Consider the following 19,483-nt stretch of genomic DNA (forward strand, 5'->3'; position numbering starts at 1 on the left):
AAATTTGAACTTTAATGGACCCCAATTTTAGGCCCATAGACAATCCTGCTTGCAGGAAATGTAAGAATCGACCCAATTGAAATTCTTCCGTTGGAGCCTTCTTGGCCTCACACCACGCAACATATTTTCGCCAAATGCGGTGATAATGTTGTACAGTCACTTCCTTTCTAGCCTTAATCAAGGTAGGAATAACTTCCTCTGGAATGCCCTTTTCTTTTAGAATCCGGCGTTCAACCGCCATGCCGTCAAACGCAGACGCGGTAAGTCTTGGAACATACAAGGTCCCTGCTGAAGCAGATCCCTTCTTAGAGGTAGAGGCCATGGATCCTCCGTGAGCATCTCTTGAAGTTCCGGATACCAAGTTCTTCTTGGCCAGTCCGGAGCCACCAGTATTGTTCTTACTCCTCTTTTCCGTATAATTCTCAGTACCTTTGGTATGAGAGGCAGAGGAGGGAACACATACACTGACTGGTACACCCACGGTGTTAGCAGAGCGTCCACAGCTATTGCCTGAGGGTCTCTTGACCTGGCGCAATATCTGTCCAATTTTTTGTTGAGGCGAGACGCCATCATGTCCACCTTTGGTCTTTCCCAACGGTTCACAATCATGTGGAAGACTTCTGGATGAAGTCCCCACTCTCCCGGGTGAAGGTCGTGTCTGCTGAGGAAGTCTGCTTCCCAGTTGTCCACTCCCGGGATGAACACTGCTGACAGTGCTATGACATGATTCTCCGCCCAGCGCAGAATCCTTGCAGCTTCTGTCATTGCTCTTCTGCTTCTCGTGCCGCCTTGTCGGTTTACGTGGGCGACTGCCGTGATGTTGTCCGACTGGATCAACACCGGCTGACCCTGAAGCAGCGATTTTGCCAGGCTTAGAGCATTGTAGATCGCTCTTAGCTCCAGTATATTTATGTGAAGGGACGTCTCCAGGTTTGACCACACGCCCTGGAAGTTTCTTCCCTGTGTGACTGCTCCCCAGCCTCGTAGGCTGGCATCCGTAGTCACCAGGACCCAGTCCTGTATGCCGAATCTGCGGCCCTCTAACAGATGGGCACTCTGCAACCACCACAGGAGAGACAACCTTGTTCTTGGTGACAGTGTTATCCGCTGATGCATGTGCAGATGCGATCCGGACCATTTGTCCAGCAGATCCCACTGAAATGTCCGTGCATGGAATCTGCCGAATGGAATCGCTTCGTAAGAAGCCACCATCTTTCCCAGGACTCTTGTGCATTGATGTACTGACACAGTTCCTGGTTTTAGGAGGTTCCTGACAAGTTCGGATAACTCCCTTGCTTTCTCCTCCGGGAGAAACACCTTTTTCTGAACCGTGTCCAGAATCATTCCCAGGAACAGCAGACGAGTTGTCGGGGTCAATTGAGATTTTGGAAGATTCAGAATCCACCCGTGTTGCTGAAGCACTACCTGGGTTAGTGCTACACCGACTTCCAGCTGTTCTCTGGACTTTGCCCTTATCAGGAGATCGTCCAAGTAAGGGATAATTAATACGCCTTTTCTTCGTAGAAGAACCATCATTTCGGTCATTACCTTGGTAAAGACCCGAGGGGCCGTGGACAAACCAAACGGCAGCGTTTGAAACTGATAATGACAGTCTTGTATCACGAACCTGAGATACCCTTGGTGTGAGGGGTAAATTGGGACATGCAGATAAGCATCTTTTATGTCCAGGGACACCATGAAGTCCCCTTCTTCCAGATTCGCTATCACTGCTCTGAGTGACTCCATCTTGAACTTGAATTTCTGTATGTACAGGTTCAAGGATTTCAGGTTTAGAATAGGTCTTACCGAACCGTCCGGCTTCGGTACCACAAATAGTGTGGAATAATACCCCTTTCCCTGTTGTAGGAGGGGTACCTTGACTATCACCTGCTGAGAATACAGCTTGTGAATGGCTTCCAAAACCGACGTCCTTTCTGAGGGAGACGTTGGTAAAGCAGACTTTAGGAACCGGCGAGGGGGAGACCTTTCGAACTCCAACATGTAACCCTGAGATATTATCTGCAGGATCCACGGGTCCACTTGTGAGCGAGCCCACTGATTGCTGAAAATCTTGAGTCGACCCCCCACCGCTCCTGAGTCCGCTTGTAAAGCCCCAGCGTCATGCTGATGGCTTTGTAGAACCCGGGGCGGGCTTCTGGTCCTGGGCAGGGGCTGCTTGCTGCCCTCTCTTACCCTTTCCTCTGCCTCACGGCAGATAAGACTGTCCTTTTGGTCGCTTGTTTTTATAGGAGCGAAAGGACTGCGGCTGAAAAGACGGTGTCTTTTTCTGTTGGGAGGGGGTCTGAGGTAAAAAAGTGGATTTGCCGGCAGTTGCCGTGGCCACCAGGTCCGAAAGACCGACCCCAAATAATTCCTCTCCTTTATATGGCAATACTTCCATATGCCTTTTGGAATCCGCATCACCTGACCACTGTCGCGTCCATAAACTTCTTCTGGCAGATATGGACATCGCGCTTACTCTTGATGCTAGAGTACAAATATCCCTCTGAGCATCTCGCATATAAAGAAAAGCATCCTTTAATTGCTCTAGAGTCAATAAAATACTGTCCCTATCCAGGGTATCAATATTTTCAGTCAGAGAATCCAACCACACTACCCCAGCACTGCACATCCAGGCTGAGGCTACTGCCGGTCGCAGTATAACACCAGTATGTGTGTATATACTCTTCAGTGTAGTTTCCAGCCTCCTATCTGCTGGATCCTTGAGGGCGGCCGTATCAGGAGACGGCAACGCCACTTGCTTTGATAAACGTGTGAGCGCCTTATCCACCCTAGGGGGTGTTTCCCAGCGCGCCCTAACCTCTGGTGGGAAAGGGTATAATGCCAATAACTTCTTGGAAATTAGCAGTTTTCTATCTGGGTTAACCCACGCTTCGTCACACACGTCATTCAATTCCTCTGATTCTGGAAAAGCTACAGGTAGTTTTTTCACCCCCCACATAATACCCCTTTTTGAGGTACCAGCAGTATCAGAGATCTGCAAAGCCTCCTTCATTGCCGTGATCATATAACGTGTGGCCCTATTGGAAAATACGTTTGTTTCTTCACCGTCGACACTAGATTCATCTGTGTCGGTACCCGTGTCGACTGACTGAGGTAAGGGACGTTTTACAGCCCCTGACGGTGTCTGAGACGCCTGAGCCGGTACTAACTGGTTTTCCGGCCGTCTCATTTCGTCAACTGACTTTTGTAATGTGCTAACATTATCACGTAATTCCATAACTAAAGCCATCCATTCCGGTGTCGACTCCCTAGGGGGTGACATCACCATTACCGGCAATTGCTCTGCCTCCACACCAACATCGTCCTCATACATGTCGACACACACGTACCGACACACAGCAGCCACACAGGGAATGCTCTAATCGAAGACAGGACCCTCTTAGCCCTTTGGGGAGACAGAGGGAGAGTTTGCCAGCACACACCAAAAGCGCTATAAATGTATATAAACAACCCTAGAAGGTGTTGTTTTTGATATAAGCGCTTTTAATATATCAATATCGCCAAATTATGCCCCCCTTCTCTTTGTTACCCTGTTTCTGTAGTGCAGTGCAGGGGAGAGTCCTGGGAGCCTTCCTCACCAGCGGAGCTGAGCAGGAAAATGGCGCTGAGTGCTGAGGAGAATAAGCTCCGCCCCTTTTTTCGGCGGGCTTTTCTCCCGGGTTTTAAGAAAACTGGCCTGGGTTAAATACATACATATAGCCTTAATGGCTATATGTGATGTATTTATTTTGCCACTAAAGGTATTTAATATTGCTGCCCAGGGCGCCCCCAGCAGCGCCCTGCACCCTCCGTGACTGAATCAGTGAGACGTGTAGCAACAATGGCGCACAGCTGCAGTGCTGTGCGCTACCTTCATGAAGACTGAGGAGTCTTCTGCCGCCTGCTTTCCGGACCTCCGTCTTCAGCGTCTGTAAGGGGGATCGGCGGCGCGGCTCCGGGACGAACCCCAGGAGGACCTGTGTTCCGACTCCCTCTGGAGCTAAGTGTCCAGTAGCCTAAGACTCCAATCCATCCTGCACGCAGGTGAGTTGGAAATCTCTCCCCTAAGTCCCTCGATGCAGTGATCCTGTTGCCAGCAGGATTCACTGAGATTTAAACCTAAAAAAACTTTTTCTAAGCAGCTCTTTAGGAGAGCCACCTAGATTGCACCCTTCTCGGACGGGCACAAAAACCTAACTGAGGCTTGGAGGAGGGTCATAGGGGGAGGAGCCAGTACGCACCATGTGATCCTAAAAGCTTTATTTAGATGTGCCCTGTCTCCTGCGGAGCCCGCTATTCCCCATGGTCCTGACGGAGTCCCAGCATCCACTAGGACGTTAGAGAAAGGGGGGCGCTGTCTGCCGTAATGTGTAAAAAAGGGCGCGCTGTCTGCCGTAATGTGTAAAAAGGGGACGCTGTCTACCGTAATGTGTAAAAAGGGGGGTGCTGTCTGCCGTAATGTGTAAAAAGGGGAAGCTGTCTGCCATAATTTGTTCTCTCTCTCTCTCTCTCTCTCTCTCTCCCCTTTTCCCCCCTCCTGTGGGTTGAAATTTTTATGTGTAACTTACTTATTTTCCAGGTAATGGATTCTACTGGACAAGTGGACGTGATCGGCGTGGGATGTAGGTAAGTAATCTCTCTCATTTTTACAGGTACCCCTACCCTATTGGATTCTACATGGACAAGTGGACGTGACCGGCGTGGGATGTAGGTAAGTATGTGTGAGTGTGTACATGTGTTATAATAAAATTTTACTGTCACGGTGTGTGTGTGTTGTGTTTTTATTTGGGTATTTTTGTTGTTGTAGAACTACAGGTACCAGCGGACCCTTTATTTCCCCGCATGCTGGTACTTGAGGTTCTCCAAGTACCAGCAAGCGGGGGAGGCTTGCTGACCCTTGTAGTTCCACAACAAAAACCAATATTCTTTTTTTACACACATGGCTATCAGCCCGGCACCCACCACCCAGGGGTGCTGGGGACATCTTTTGTCCCCCGTATTTTTGGAACCAGGACTGGACTAAGAGCCCGGTGCTGGTTGTCTAAATACGGGGAACCCCTGTCCAATTTTTTTACCCAGTATTTAAACAACCAGGACCGGCTCAAAGAGCCCGAGGCTGGTTATACTTAGGAGGGGGGACCTCACACATTTTTTTTTTACATCAAGTTACTGGAAGCCCTGGACAACAAAACTGCATTCATGTCCTCCTCCCACTCCCTTCCCAGTCCCAAACACTAATTTTTATTTTTTTATGATGAGCAGGCAGGCAGCGGGCATTGGCGGCATCGGACTGAGATGCAAATTAGTGGCGGAGGGCTGTGTCAGTTGATGGTGGCCGAGTTTGTAAGCCATTGGCGGTGTCAGCAGGCATCGGCTCAGAGGCAGTAGCGGGCATTGGCTCGGCGGCGGTAGGGGTCATCGCCAGGATTCGGCAGACATTATGGAAGTGCCTCACCAGCCACTGACCTCACCGCACGCCACTGGGCCAGGCCATAGGTTGGGGGTCTGGGGTTACGTTAGGAGACTAGGAGCCATTTGGAATCTGTACTATAGTAGTTGTGATTACCAGAACCTGGAATGTTGTGCTACTGTTTGAAAGACTGCCTGTAAAACCTGACCTGCAAAACCTGCATGTACTGTGTAACCTGTCTGAGGTGGAAATAAAGTGAGTTGGACTGTACTCTGTGTATGTGTTTCTGTCACAATACGCATAGCCCACAAGCAGGGCCGGCTCTACCATTAGGCAGCTTTAGGCGGCTGCCTAGGGGCGCCAGCTCCTGGAGGGCGCCACTGAATTCATCTAGCAAAAAACTGAAGGATGTCTCTGAATGCAGCCTCCTCCTTTTACACTGCGCTGGCTGCTGCTGCGGGTCTAATCAAGTGCAGCCACCACTATCAGGCTGTACCACATAGTGCCTCAGCGCTTCCTCTGTGCCGACATGAGTAACATCAAGTCATGTGAAGGCGCATAGGATGCGGATGTAACTATGGCTAGCGAGGGGTACCCAATGGCTGCTCCTCATAGCCCTGATGCACCTCTTGCAGGGGGGTTGCAGGTTAGGGGGCACCGGGTTGAAGCTGGGGGCACCGGGTTGAAGCTTTGCCTAGGGTGCATAGAGACCTTGCACTGGCCCTGCCCACAAGCACCTAACTCCATATGGCATAACAGCAATAAGACAAGTGCCTGAAGGCACCAGTCAGACCCTGCAACAGACAAACAATAGAAAAGAAGAGGAAAGCACCATCAGAATGACAGGAAGGTCAACCCTGTAAAAAGCATCAAACTAACTCTATATAAAAATTATCGACAGCTAATAGGAAATACCTTAGGATCCAATACTAGACTAGGCCACACAGATGTCAATTAGTCTCAAGCATTCGTACATTAGCCAAGTACCAGACTATTAACAATAGAAGTAATTAAAATTTACATCAGCCAATGTCTCTAAAGTATGGTGGACAACAATGTAAGAACACCCATCCCCCAGTTCCCCCCACCCTGTATGACCATACCCCCAAGTTACGGCAACCTACTCCATGCTTGTCCTGCCCACGCCACGCTCCCCACTGAACAAGCCTTTACAGAAATCAGACCTGTACACCTATACACTTCATACAGTGGGCTTTATTTCATTTAAAGATAGTGGACCAGTGTCATGGCAAGTACACAGTTCTATAGTCACTGTTTGTTAAAGGAAAGGATTTATATCAAATATATCTACGTGTGCATGTGCACTAGGCAAGAGATGCGGCACTCCGGAATACCAGAACTGAATATTTCTATGATTAAACAAGGTGTCTGCTACAACCCAGGAACTGTCACTGGGCCAGATGCGTCATCGCTTGGAGAGTGATAAAATGGAAAGGGATAAATGACCAGCTAACCAGCTCCTAACTGACATTTTTCAAACAGGGCCTGTGACATGGAAGTTAGGAGCTGATTGGCTGGTGTTTTCTCTCTCTCCATTTTATTACTCTCCAAGCAATGATGCCTCTAGCCCACTGTCTGCTATCAGCTGTTGTGATGATAATGAACCCTGTATCTGACTGTGATGACAAGGAACCCTGTATCTGACTAATCATCAGAGATGCTGTGTTGGAGGAGCACGTTTGTTGAGTGTATTTCCAGAGCTAAGCTTTTCCGAGTTTGTTGAATAGCCGTTCATATAGAAAACTATGGCGACAGCTGCTGCCAAGTACTCATGCGTTCAAAGCAGTTGATACTATATCTTAGATCCCCTTCTTTACATGTAAACTCCATGTAAAAGTTAATTTTGCTTTAGACATGCAGAAAAAGCAATTTCAGCAAATTTAAGGAAATACTTAATTTGCTAAATAGACCCCTTAGTATTAGCAAACAGCACCGATTAGATAAATGCACTTCTATAAGAAACACGCAGTCAGCACTCGCTCTTACTGCAGGGCCTGATTCAGAGCATTAGTATACTTCCGCACATCCGCTGCGTACAGGATTGCAGTTGCGAATGCACTAGGGTACATCTCTGAATCAGGCCCACTGCTCACTATACAGGGCCGCCGGTTTGTCATGCGTGTGATACAGTGCATCCGGAAAGTATTCACAGCGCTTCACTTTTTCCACATTTTGTTATGTTACAGCCTTATTACAAAATGGAATAAATTAATTTTTTCCCTCAAAATTCTATACACAATACCCCATAATGACAACGCCCAAAAAAAGTTTTGTGATTTTTGCAAAAAAAACCCACTAAGAAATCACATGTACATACACAAGTGCTCACAGCCTTTGCCACGAAGCTCACAATTGAGCTCAGGTGCATCCTGCTTCCACTGGAAGGACACACACCTGTCTATATAAGGTCCCACACTTGACAGTGCATGTCTGAGCACAAACCAAGCATGAAGTCAAAGGAATTATATGTAGACCTCCAAGACAGGATTGTCTTGAGGCACACATCTGGGGAAGGGTACAGAAAAATATCTGCTGCTTTGAAGGTGCCAATGAGCACAGTGGCCTCCATCATCCATAAATGGAAGAAGTTCGGAACCACCAGAACTCTTCCTAGAGCTGGCCGGCCGTCTGTCTAAAGTGAGCGATCGGGGGAGAAGGGCCCTAGTCAGGGAGATGACAAAGAACCCGATGGTCACTCTGTCAGAGCTACAGCATTCCTCTGTGGAGAGAGGAGAACCTTCCAGAAAGACAACCATCTCTGCAGCAATCCACCAATCAACGCCTGTATGGTAGAGTGGCCAGACGGAAGCCACTCCTTAGTAAAAAGCACACGGCAGCCCACCTGGAGTTTACCAAAATGCACCTGAAGGACTCTCAGACCATGAGAAACAAAATTCTCTGGTCTGATGAGACAAAGATTGAACTCTGGTGTGAATGCCAGGTGTAATGTTTGGAGGAAACCAGGCACCGCTCATCACCAGGCCAATACCATCCCTACAGTGAAGCATGGTGGTGGCAGCATCATGCTGTGGGAAGGTTTTTCTTCAGCAGCAGGAACTGGGAGACTAGTCAGGATAGAGGGAAAGATTAATGCAGCAATGTACAGAGACATCCTGGATGAAAACCTGTTCCAGAGCGCTCCTGACCTCAGAGTGGGGCGACTGCTCATCTTTCAGCAGAACAACAACCCTAAGCACATAGCCAAGATATCAAAGGAGTGGCTTCAGGACAACTCTGTGAATGTCCTTGGGTGACCCAGCCAGAGCCCAGACTTGAATCCGATTAAACATCTCTGGAGAGATCTGAAAATGGCTGTGCACCGATGCTTCCCATCCAACCTGATGGAGCTTGAGAGGTGCTGCAAAGAAGAATGGGAAAAACTGCCCAAAGATAGGTGTGCCAAGCTTGTGGCATCATATGCAAAAAGACTTGAGGCTGTAATTGCTGCCAAAGGTGGATCAACAAAGTATTGAGCAAAGGCTGTGATTACTTATGTACATGTGAATGCTTAGTTTTTTTATTTTTAATAAATTTGCAAAAATAGCAAAAAAAAAACTTTTTTTCACATTGTCACTATGGAGTATTGTGTGTAGAATTTTAAGGGAAAAATTAATTTATTCCATTCTGGAATAAGTCTGTGATATAACAAAATGTGGAAAAAGTGAAGCACTGTGAATACTTTCTGGATGCACTGTATGTCTGAGATTGGCTGTGGAAGGGTGCACCTAATCACACATGTACCTGAGGATGTCACATGTGTAAGGTGTGTTCCGCCGGTTACAGCACGTTACACTGCAAACACTGGAGTCATTTCTCTTATTTACAAGTTGCACATTTTTGCGGTAATGTACAAGTCACTGGGGGAACGGAGTGCTAATGTGCTCAGCCAGCGTGCCCTGGCTTGTACATAGGAGTACTAGAAGCAAACTGACCTCAGTGCACACGGAACAACAGCCCAGACGAGTGATATGTACCTACTGTAAAATACGACTACATGTGTCACAAATTTGTGTTTGGCTTATATTACTGTATCAGTAGCTCTCCAGCAAAGGCTTTGTAGCTCTCACAAGCCTGGTAATCATGTATGATGCCAACTTGTGAGATCATCTACTGTGAGAGCAGCTTTCCAAAGCATGAAGCACAATTTCCCTTTATTGATAGAGTGTCTTGCTAATTGTAATGCCAAAATGGAAAGCCACAGAAGTATATTACGGCCTGATGCTGTCCCCCTCACATCCTACTTTTAATAGATGTGGAATGAAATATTTCTGCAGGGATGACAAAAAGCAGCCTGGGACTATTAAACAGTCTGTTCTCGGTCTGGCAGTTACCCTGCATATATTGGACGTACAGTATAAATAGCCACAGCAAGAAATGTGGAAAAAGTGATCATATGTGTGTACTGTATGTACCGCTGCGCCCCGCCCCCTGTTCGGTCCGGCCATGCCTGCGTTGGCCGGAACAAACCCACGAAACGGCGGCCAAACGCCACCATTCCTCCCCCTTCCGCCCAGCGATCGCCTATGCCTGTCAATCAAGCAGAGGCGATCGCATACCTGCTACGGCCTTCGGCCGTCTGGCATGCGCCGGCGAACTACGGCGCATGCACAGCAGGGACCTGTTCGCTCTTCTGCGTTAAAACGTCAGAATGACTCCCAATAACATAATAAGATACTGTATATGCAGCCTTTCACGTTTAAAATGATATGCACAAAACATAAATGATCATTACAACACTTGTCTCACACTATGGGGGTTGTTAAGAATTTAAAGGGACAATTTCTAATCTTAAATGAGGATGCTTTCTTACATATAGTGGGGTTTAAGGGCAGAACTATCGGCGCAGAAAAAAATGGGGAAAAAAACATTTACTAATGGCAGCCCTTGTAGTGTTGAACATTACATATTGACTTTGAGAGGCAATCAACATGGGCAAGTACACAATCAGACAGAGGACACCAGAACCCTGTGGCAGGGTCACGCCAGCTGAAGGTCAGAGCTACGCCTTGCCCTGCAGGACAGCAGTCAGAGATCACATGTGTTCCATCTGACCCCTGCACACACAGCAGTATATATAGGTTACGGCTTCTAGGGTTCAACCGTACAGAGAAGTAGGGAACACTGATTTCTAACATTTTCCTTCAAGTGGATAAAAAAAAAAAAAACCTTGTTTCACAGACAGGAAGATGCTGCCCAAATACACCACACTCTATACACTGAGCGTACAAATAACATGCTCTGTTTTATTCTAGCTTCTTTCTGTTATGTTTCATGTTGCCATATTTTTGTCTTTAATTTTTACCTTCTGAGTTTTCTATATTTTGTAGAGAAATAAAGTAAAGAAGCTGTTCATAGTAACCAATCATCTTCTGTCATTTTCCTAGTGCAGCCTGTGACATGACAGTTAGAAGGTGACTGGTTGGTTGATTGCTATGGGCTATGTTTCCACTTTATTTCTCTACATGAGGCCTACAGTATATAAATGTATTAAGCATTGTTTCCATACAGCTTTGTACAAACGAGAAAAAAAGAAAGGATTTTTCCGCACCAGAATATAAGTGGTTCTTTTTAGGGAACACAGAGCTTAATGATTGGAACGATTATGTCTCAATATTTTATTGCATTATCTGTGTTGGGTGCAGCCCACCAATTATCAAAATATGATATACTACGAGAAGGGAAAAGGAATTGGATTTAATTGGGAGCACTCCTTCCCTTAGTTTCAATTACTGTTAAAATTTGTTTTATTAATTTAAAAACAAGTATCAACAAAACACTCTATTCAACAGCCTGTATAGCTTGTAATTTATATTTGTTCTATATTTATTATATCTTTAGCCTATAATAGGCTGACTGAGCGAAGTAAAAATAAATATTAGAAAAAGAAAAAGTGAAAGAAATATATATAAATGTGAATAAAGATATTTAAAATATCACATGTCACGTCTCTTAACTTTTTATAGATGGCATTCCTATATGTATGTTAACAGTGAGTTGTGTATAGGAAACCAATATTTATAATATGTTATGTGCTGAGGTTTGTGGTATTTAAACCACAGACATGAGAATATCAAATTTATAATGTTGTAACCCTGAGAGGTTATATTCTGGGTGATACTTAGTAATGAAGCATATTTGTTACTTTGTATCAATAATAGCCACTCTCATTCTCAGACGCGTAACTAGTCTGTCTGACAGCTAGTGAATACAGGGTTTTAAATATGTTGATCCTCTGCCTGTAGCCACACAACATTCAGCTGCAATGGCTCTGATGGCTAAATCTAAAATTAATTATACTTGGGATTATGATTCCCAACCATGGATCATTTAGTTTTTATTATTATGGTCCACCTGTGATGATAGTAATAATGTATATGGATCCCTGTTATTACAGGTAATATTGATCTAGAGCTTGCTAAATGGTTATAACCATCCGTTTTTTCACTGCTGTATAAACTTTATTCTGGGTTGCTGAACTCCGCACCCACAGATAATGCTCCTTTTCAAATAGGCATAATTGTGTTACTTATATTGGCATGAACATTTTCTCACTGATAAAATATACAAATGACTGTGTGTTTGTGCACTATGTCAGGCAGGCGTCCCCGCTGTTCTGGGCCGTTATGATCGGACCTGCTACACACTGCTGTGATCCCACGATGCTGTCTCCGCCGCTATCTTGATAAAGACCGCGGTGAAGCAAAAGCACACACGGGATTCATCAGCTATGATTGCAGTATTAGGAATATATAAATAAATAAATTATTTACATGTATGTCTAGGACGTGACACACTGTCCACCAATGCGCATTTCGCTTCGTTATCGGGCTTCCTCAAGGCAGCTTTGTACAAACAGTTTCTGCATAATTTTATGAATTGCTGCTATGTGCTAACTGGATATTTCTGTAGATGGCGAATTAGCGCTGCAGACTTTGGGGTCTATTCATGTAGCAGAGAAAAGCCCTGTTTTGCGGTAAACAGGGCTTTTCTCTGCTTACCGCAATTCACAGAGCCGGTTACCGTGGAGAAGTCTCTGACTTCTCCAGCGGTACCCCCGCTCTGTGCCTGAATCGCATCACCATACCTTTGTATGGTGAGTGCGATTCATGAAGGTGCGGAAAGCTCTGCTTTCCGCTTCTCCATGGAGTTCAGGTTCGCCATCTGAGGACGGCGTAACCTGAACTGCGGTGCGGAGACGTCAGGGAAGCTCAATGCTTCCCTGATCGCTGCTCGGCACCTCGTGCTGGCTCCGCCCCCCGACCTCCCAGCAACCACTGCGGCCTGCCGGGAGGTCATCCAGCTGCGCATGCGCAAAGGGACCGTCGCTGGACTCCGCGCATCGCAGGGAGGGACCGCCGGAGAAGACCTCACCGCAGGAGCCCCAGACACCGCAGCGCATCGTCGGAAGGGTAAGTATACATGAATTGCTACTTATCACAGCTATACATCGCATCGAAGCGATGCGATGTATAGTGATAAGTAGCAATTCTGATTTCGTTTTCTACATGAATAGACCCCTTTATCCTCAATTGGGATACGGTCTGACCTCTATATACCAAACCTTTTCAGGGTTTGGCTCTGCTTGTTTATGCCATCCACAGATAACATGAACAACCGCTTTATGCTTATGGAGGCATATTCGCAAAAGGGGGTTTACGCTCCCACTCCAAGAGCCTCCATCTGGCTCGATGAACTGACACGGGCCCTCAGTCAGATGAGGATGGAGGAGCTATCGCTGCCACTTCCATGGAAGTAGCAACGATAGCTCTAATATGGTAATGCAGCAGTAGGGGGCGTCACACCTGCTGCTGTATTACTGATTGAGCTGCACCCTAGGACGCAGTATCGGATAATCTCCCACACCATCAGCCAGCTGTGGCAGGGACAGCAGTTATAACTAATCTCTGCCCCTGCAAGTTTTCTTTAGTACATAGAAGGAGAATTGCTGTATAAATGAAAAAGCCCATCGCGATACGGACTGGTAATAATCACGGCATTATTAAACATTGGCCCCCAAGATTTGATCATTCTCCCCATGTGTTTATTTTATTTTGTCTTTGTTTTTTGTTTATTTTCTCAAAAATAGGTATTTGCATCAAGCGTCTCTTCATATTTATCACCGACGTTCCAACAGCATGATGCTGCCAGGGAAAATGCACATGCACTGCTCCGTGGCTCCAGCATTGTGCGTGCAGGTAACATTACTGTACTGCAAGCAGCAGAAGGGGGTTATTATTCCATCATTCATACCCCTTAGCTTTTCAGAGATGCTTGCTGTGTTTCTCAGTAGTACTCAATGCTCGATGTAATTCATTTTCATAGTTGGGCTAAAAGTTATAATTCTAGCTATTTATTCATACTGTAATGAAGCACTATGTGCTTGTGTAATGTACTACAGTACATATATACAGATATAAATTATTAGTTCAAGCAGGCAGGGACTAATACCATACATGTAGCTTTGCTAGCAGTTGCATGCACCCTCTGGTACTACGACTTCTGCTTATTGTTAGAGAGAATGTGAGTTCCAGCATTTCCATCAATCACACGTGAACAGCCAACAATTTCCTCTGTCAGGGGAAAGCTTGTACATAATATATTTCCACTCTGATTATGGTGTCCAAAGGAAAACAGCAGATGGAGGAAGATATGCTGTAATAAAGGTTCCCTTCAGATGTCAGCCAGAAGCCAGACTAAAAACGGTAACTGGGCCTCAGATCCTTGTTGCTACTTGACCCCGAGCGAATGACTGGGAGCAATTTCTGAGCCACTGAAACGTACGGTGAGAGATGTTTCTCTGTTCACTGTGACAAGCATTTCTAACTACCTCAAGAACCTGAATGGAATGATCTATATTTATCTTACAGTGGATCTGACTACAGTCCAAGCACCTATTGTATTCATATATCATAATGGATTATGGTTATGGGAAAGTGTAGCCAAAAGGCGTATTAGAATGTTACAATAAGTGTCAGTATAAGATGTGATTCAGATCAAAGTGTCAGCAATTATAGACACCACGGGCAAGCTACTGTTGCTCGCCTGCCGGCCCCATGATTTACACTGGATGCGGTCAGCATCCCAGCACTGGGGATGCGGCTGGTATGAGCAGCATAGTCCTGCAGGCAGCACCATCAGTGATCATGTGGGAGATGTACTAAGCCTTGAAAAGTGATAAATAGCACGGTGATAAAGTACCAGCCAATCAGCCCCTAACTGCCATGTTACAGACTGGGGGTTCTATTCATGAAGCAGTGAAAAGTGTGGAGAAGCGAGCCAGTGGAGAAGTTGCCCATGGCAACCAATCAGCATTGACGTAACATTTATAATTTGCATACTTTAAAATTATACAGAGCAGATGATTGGTTGCCATAGGCAACTTCTCCACTGGCTCACTTCTCCACACTTTTCACTGCTTCATGAATAAACCCCTTTAATTGAAAAATGACAGGAGCTGGCTGGTCGGTACTTTATCACCGTGCAAGTTATCACTTTTCAAGGCTTAGTACATCTGGCCCAGAGTCTGAGTGGTGATGGCACCTTGCTCACATTACATTGCACCGGCAACATGGCATGAGCAAACTGTTACACGATATGTGTCTGCACAAGCTCTATTTTTTAAGCACATCTGAGATCTTACAGTATGTTGCTGTCAACAGCAAAATCATAGAACATCTAGAGAAACACAGAGCAGAATCTACAGAATGCATGATGCCATCCAGGCTAATATATGCTATGTTTAAAGGATCAATTTAAGGAAACAGTGGCAATTCCATATGAGAGGCTATAGTGGACACTACCAATTGTGTATCATTTGACATGTAGGTGTGCAACACTATAATATGCAACATTTCCCAAATGTGAATGAAAAAGGTATGTTTGGCTGATAAGTAGGAAAATAAGCAACATGAGGTATGGGTGGCTGCCATTAGTTGTAATATAGAATACGAGGCACAAATTGCAGAAGGCCAGTACAGTGACCCATATCGTGAGTGAGCTAGAGATTTTAGCTTTAACTCCTGTGAGTTGAGTCTCAAAAGAAAGTATCAGACCATCCTATCTCGCAGACTATCACATGTGGGCTCCTTGTCTAAAGCTGGGTTCACACTGGGCAATATATCATCCGTCCGAGCAAATGACCGATATAATAGCTGCTTGGCGGGTTTGTACACTCGATATGTCTGTGAACAACGTAGTTTACAGACATATCGCGTCTGCTGTGCAGCACAGCTGATATCTGAAGATATATTGGCGCATCTGGCTGTGTATGCAGGTTGGCAGCTGCGGGGACTGAAGTCAAAGCTGGGTAGGCAATTTCAAATGTGACGTCAGGATGACACAGCGAGCAGACCATCAGTAAGTTACTTACTCAGGGTTGCGACGGCCAGTCAGCCGTCAAGTTGCCCCAGTGTGTAGCCAGCTTTTAGACTTGGCTGGTGGTAGTCTTTTCTATATTATACTGCTGCTCTGAAATCTCGTGTCCCGAAGCAGAATGGAAGTACTCGCACACTAGCTAGCTGCTTTGTAGATTTAGAGATCCATTTAGAATGAACCTTTTTTTATGAATTCTCAGTGTCTCTCTCACCTGTAACTCTGATTCCAGGCTATATTTGCGAGGCTGCTGTCCGATTTCTTCTGTGGGTGACCATGGCCTTCTCTCACACCTGTAACCAAAGGGTAAACTAACATCACTTGCTTATCGCAGTCAATGACAGCTAAAGAATGGTCTGAATCACATAACACAACCATTCCTGGCAAACAACAATGCAGTCAATTAGTAACAGTAGCGCACGTCATACTTGACTCATTACTGTACATCCACCCATATATAGCTCTGTAGATGTTAGACACCAGTGAGTTCTCTTATACAGCAGCAGAGCTACATAAAGGCAAATTCTACTTTGTAAAAAACTATTTTTTGCTGTATTTGGTGAAAGCTGCAGGACATGCACCAACGGGAGGCAGTCAATTTACCACCTGTCGGGATCCCGGCGGTCAGGATCCCGACACCAGCTGAAATACCGGCGGTCGGAGTCCCGACTACCGGCTGGTTACCCCTCTTGGGTGGTGGTCCATGCCACTACCCGAAGCGGAATAGAACCCTGTGGCAACCGCAGCGAGACCGCGAGGGGACACGCTGCGCTCGCCGCCGGGATACTGGCTGTCGGGCTCCCGGTGTCGGTCTCCTGAACGCTGGGATCCCGACCGCCGGAATCTCGTACTGATCCCGCACCAACAATTCGTCATAGTCATCTCAATGTGGAAAAATGCTCTTTCCAGCACAGGAAAAACTCCCAGTACTAGAATTTAACGCCAACTTAGTCAGTGACATAGTGCGAATTGAAAGTACATATAATAACTATACAAGCATATGCTTTAATATATGCGATCTGTAGATGAAGGACTTTTAGCAGTACCTAGAATCTACCGTAATTCATCTGGGGGTCGAGCTTTTAGTCATGCGGCTCCGACTCTATGGAACTCACTTCCCCGCACAGTGCGAGAGGCCCCAACTATAGAATCCTTCAAAAGTAGACTCAAGACTTTTCTGTTTACTCAAGCATTTCCATAGTGTCCCTTTAGTAACTACATGCTTCTGTATTTTATGAAAATGTACTTCATTATTTTCTGTACTATATTATGCTATGTATCTGTTAAGCGCCTTGAGTCCTATTGGAGAAAGAGCGCTATATAAATAAAAATTATTATTATTATTATTATTATTATTATTATTATTATTTAATAATGATTTGTTCATTTTATTAATATGGTTTTCAAATGTACACTTATAAATAGAAAATTGTGCAAAATGCCACTGGATGCAGTGTCAAACTGGTGCCCGAGTGAATGCAGTGGTAGGGGCCATGTTTACATGGGTGTGGCCAGCCACCACAGACGCTTGGCTAAACATCAGGTGAATCTTGGTGTAGTTTCCATAGAGCGAACCAAGCAGCTTTGTTTATCTGTCATCCTGTTTATTCAGGTAACCGACCCTCTAATAAAGTAACAATGTTTAAATTGAATGCACAGTCTGGAACCTGACCCTTGAGTAAGGGGTGGTGCCCTCAGTATACCTGCTACTTTGGCAGTTTCCTCTCTGGAAGAAGCCCGAAGAGGACATGCAGGTGGGCTTCGATGGGGGTGGGGCTGGACTATTTGCATAATTCATGTGAATATGAAGCAAATTGCGCATATTTGCACAGGTGGTGGGCGGCTGAAAGACATCCTGCTGCAGCGCTACTGTAGCGCTGATCTTTCCTGTACGCCCGCCGGCTGTCCCCCCCCCCCCCCCCCCCCCGCAGCTCGCCCCCTCGCCTCCTCTGCGTCCCATCTTAAATTCGACTTGAAAAAGTCAAATTAAGATGGGGATTGAATAGGGGTTGTCGGATCCATTCCGACAAATACATGGAATGGATCCGACTTTAATTGAATATACCCCTCAGGGGGGAATTCAATTAGCCCCAATAATTTACTGGGTGTAAAAAAGGGTGGTAGCATTGGGCATTAACGCTCTGGGCTATTTAATTAGAGCCCCTTTTTTTCGCCCTGTAAATTAACTATTAATGGCCGTTAACCGATAGAATTTGGGATAAGTTCCCGGACCTACAGTATGTGTTAACATAGTTGTGGCACCAGAAAACAGGGTATTTATCAAGGATTTATTTTTGAACCTTCTCAGGCTCGAAAAAAAATAATAATCTGCATTAAATGCAGCTTGTGGGTTGCCTTCGGGGCTAATTGAATAGCCTTACTGCATCAATTAGCCTGCGGTAAATTACCACGGCTAATTGGATTCCCCTCTTAAAGTGGGCAGGGCAGTGCTGCAAATAACATCAGAGAATATTGCACAATAACAATAATCTGATTCCATTTTTAACACATATTATTGAAATGAGATAGTTGCAAATTACTACAGTATATGTCTGATTTTCAAAAGCAGCGGATAATTGTCAGCTTCTACCAATGTTTCTATAACAGCAATAGTCATTAATGCTAAATTAGGCTTGGTTAGCAGTAATTTCTATCATACTTTGAACTCAGTCAACATCCCCAATCATCATCAGCATTGAAAATCCATCAAGGAAATCTGCCCCATAGATTATACTCTTTACAATACATAAAATATATATATTTTGTTTGGTTTAACACAATTAATACAGATTCTATGGAGTATATTTACTAACCTGCAACCAATCAGATTCCAGCTATTAACTTGTTGCTGTGGGAAACATTTCCACTTCTAAAAACATGCATCTTAGTAAATATACCCCTAGGAAGATTGTCTTTTGCAATAGTGTAAAGGCAATGTTCTGCAGACATTATAATTTCAGATAATGCAGGAAATGATATAATGGATATGGTTCTCCAATGTATGTACAATATGTGAAATAATTACCATCATGACTAATACAATATTTCGATTACAAGCATTACTTATCATGCCATTTGTAGAGAACTTATGAAATATATTGTAGATAAGTTCCCACACTGCCACTTAGACATTCCAGGGTATTTAAGTAATTAAATTGTGGTTAGTTGTTGCCGTGTTTTGCAATCTGTCAGGCATTCAGCATGTGCTTGCATTTCAATATACAGAAGTAGAAGGAAGTTGCTACTTCTAACACCTATTCTTGAAATACAGTGCAATCTGAGTCTAAAATTTGCCGGGTGGAGAATTGTATTAAAGCCATAAACATCAGTTACAAAGTCAGAGCTACTTGAAAGAGAATGGGCCTCTGATGTCTGAGGGTCATCCTTAACCAGTGCTTAAAGTGGTCCTAGAGAGGTGGTGGAACTCACCCCCCGGCACCCATGTAATAAAGGTATTGGGCGGGCCCCAAAAAAGGGGCATGGTCTCAAAAAGAAAGAGGCGTGGTCACACAATTGTATCCCAAATTAAAATTACGCTGCACAGTAGCACAATCTTATTCACATTACACCACATAGTAGTGTCCCTTATTCATGTTATGACACACATTAGTATCCCTTATACACAAAGCCCACAGTAGTAGCACCCCTAATACACATAATACCCACAGTAGTAGCACC

General features: G+C 45.1%; 1 protein-coding gene across 6 annotated transcripts in view; it reads right to left on the bottom strand.

Annotated features, from left to right (window-relative positions):
• PDLIM4 (PDZ and LIM domain 4) overlaps positions 1–19,483 on the bottom strand; it is a 520,316-nt gene that overhangs the window by 157,925 nt on the left and 342,908 nt on the right. For all 6 annotated transcript variants that reach the window (XM_063928187.1, XM_063928188.1, XM_063928189.1 and 3 more), the window contains one exon: positions 16,020–16,098. In XM_063928187.1, coding sequence (XP_063784257.1) covers positions 16,020–16,098 — 79 coding nt within the window. The remainder of the gene's footprint in view (positions 1–16,019; positions 16,099–19,483) is intronic.

Source organism: Pseudophryne corroboree, chromosome 6 (assembly GCF_028390025.1).
Source record: "Pseudophryne corroboree isolate aPseCor3 chromosome 6, aPseCor3.hap2, whole genome shotgun sequence".
In the NCBI taxonomy this organism is placed as follows: domain Eukaryota; kingdom Metazoa; phylum Chordata; class Amphibia; order Anura; family Myobatrachidae; genus Pseudophryne; species Pseudophryne corroboree.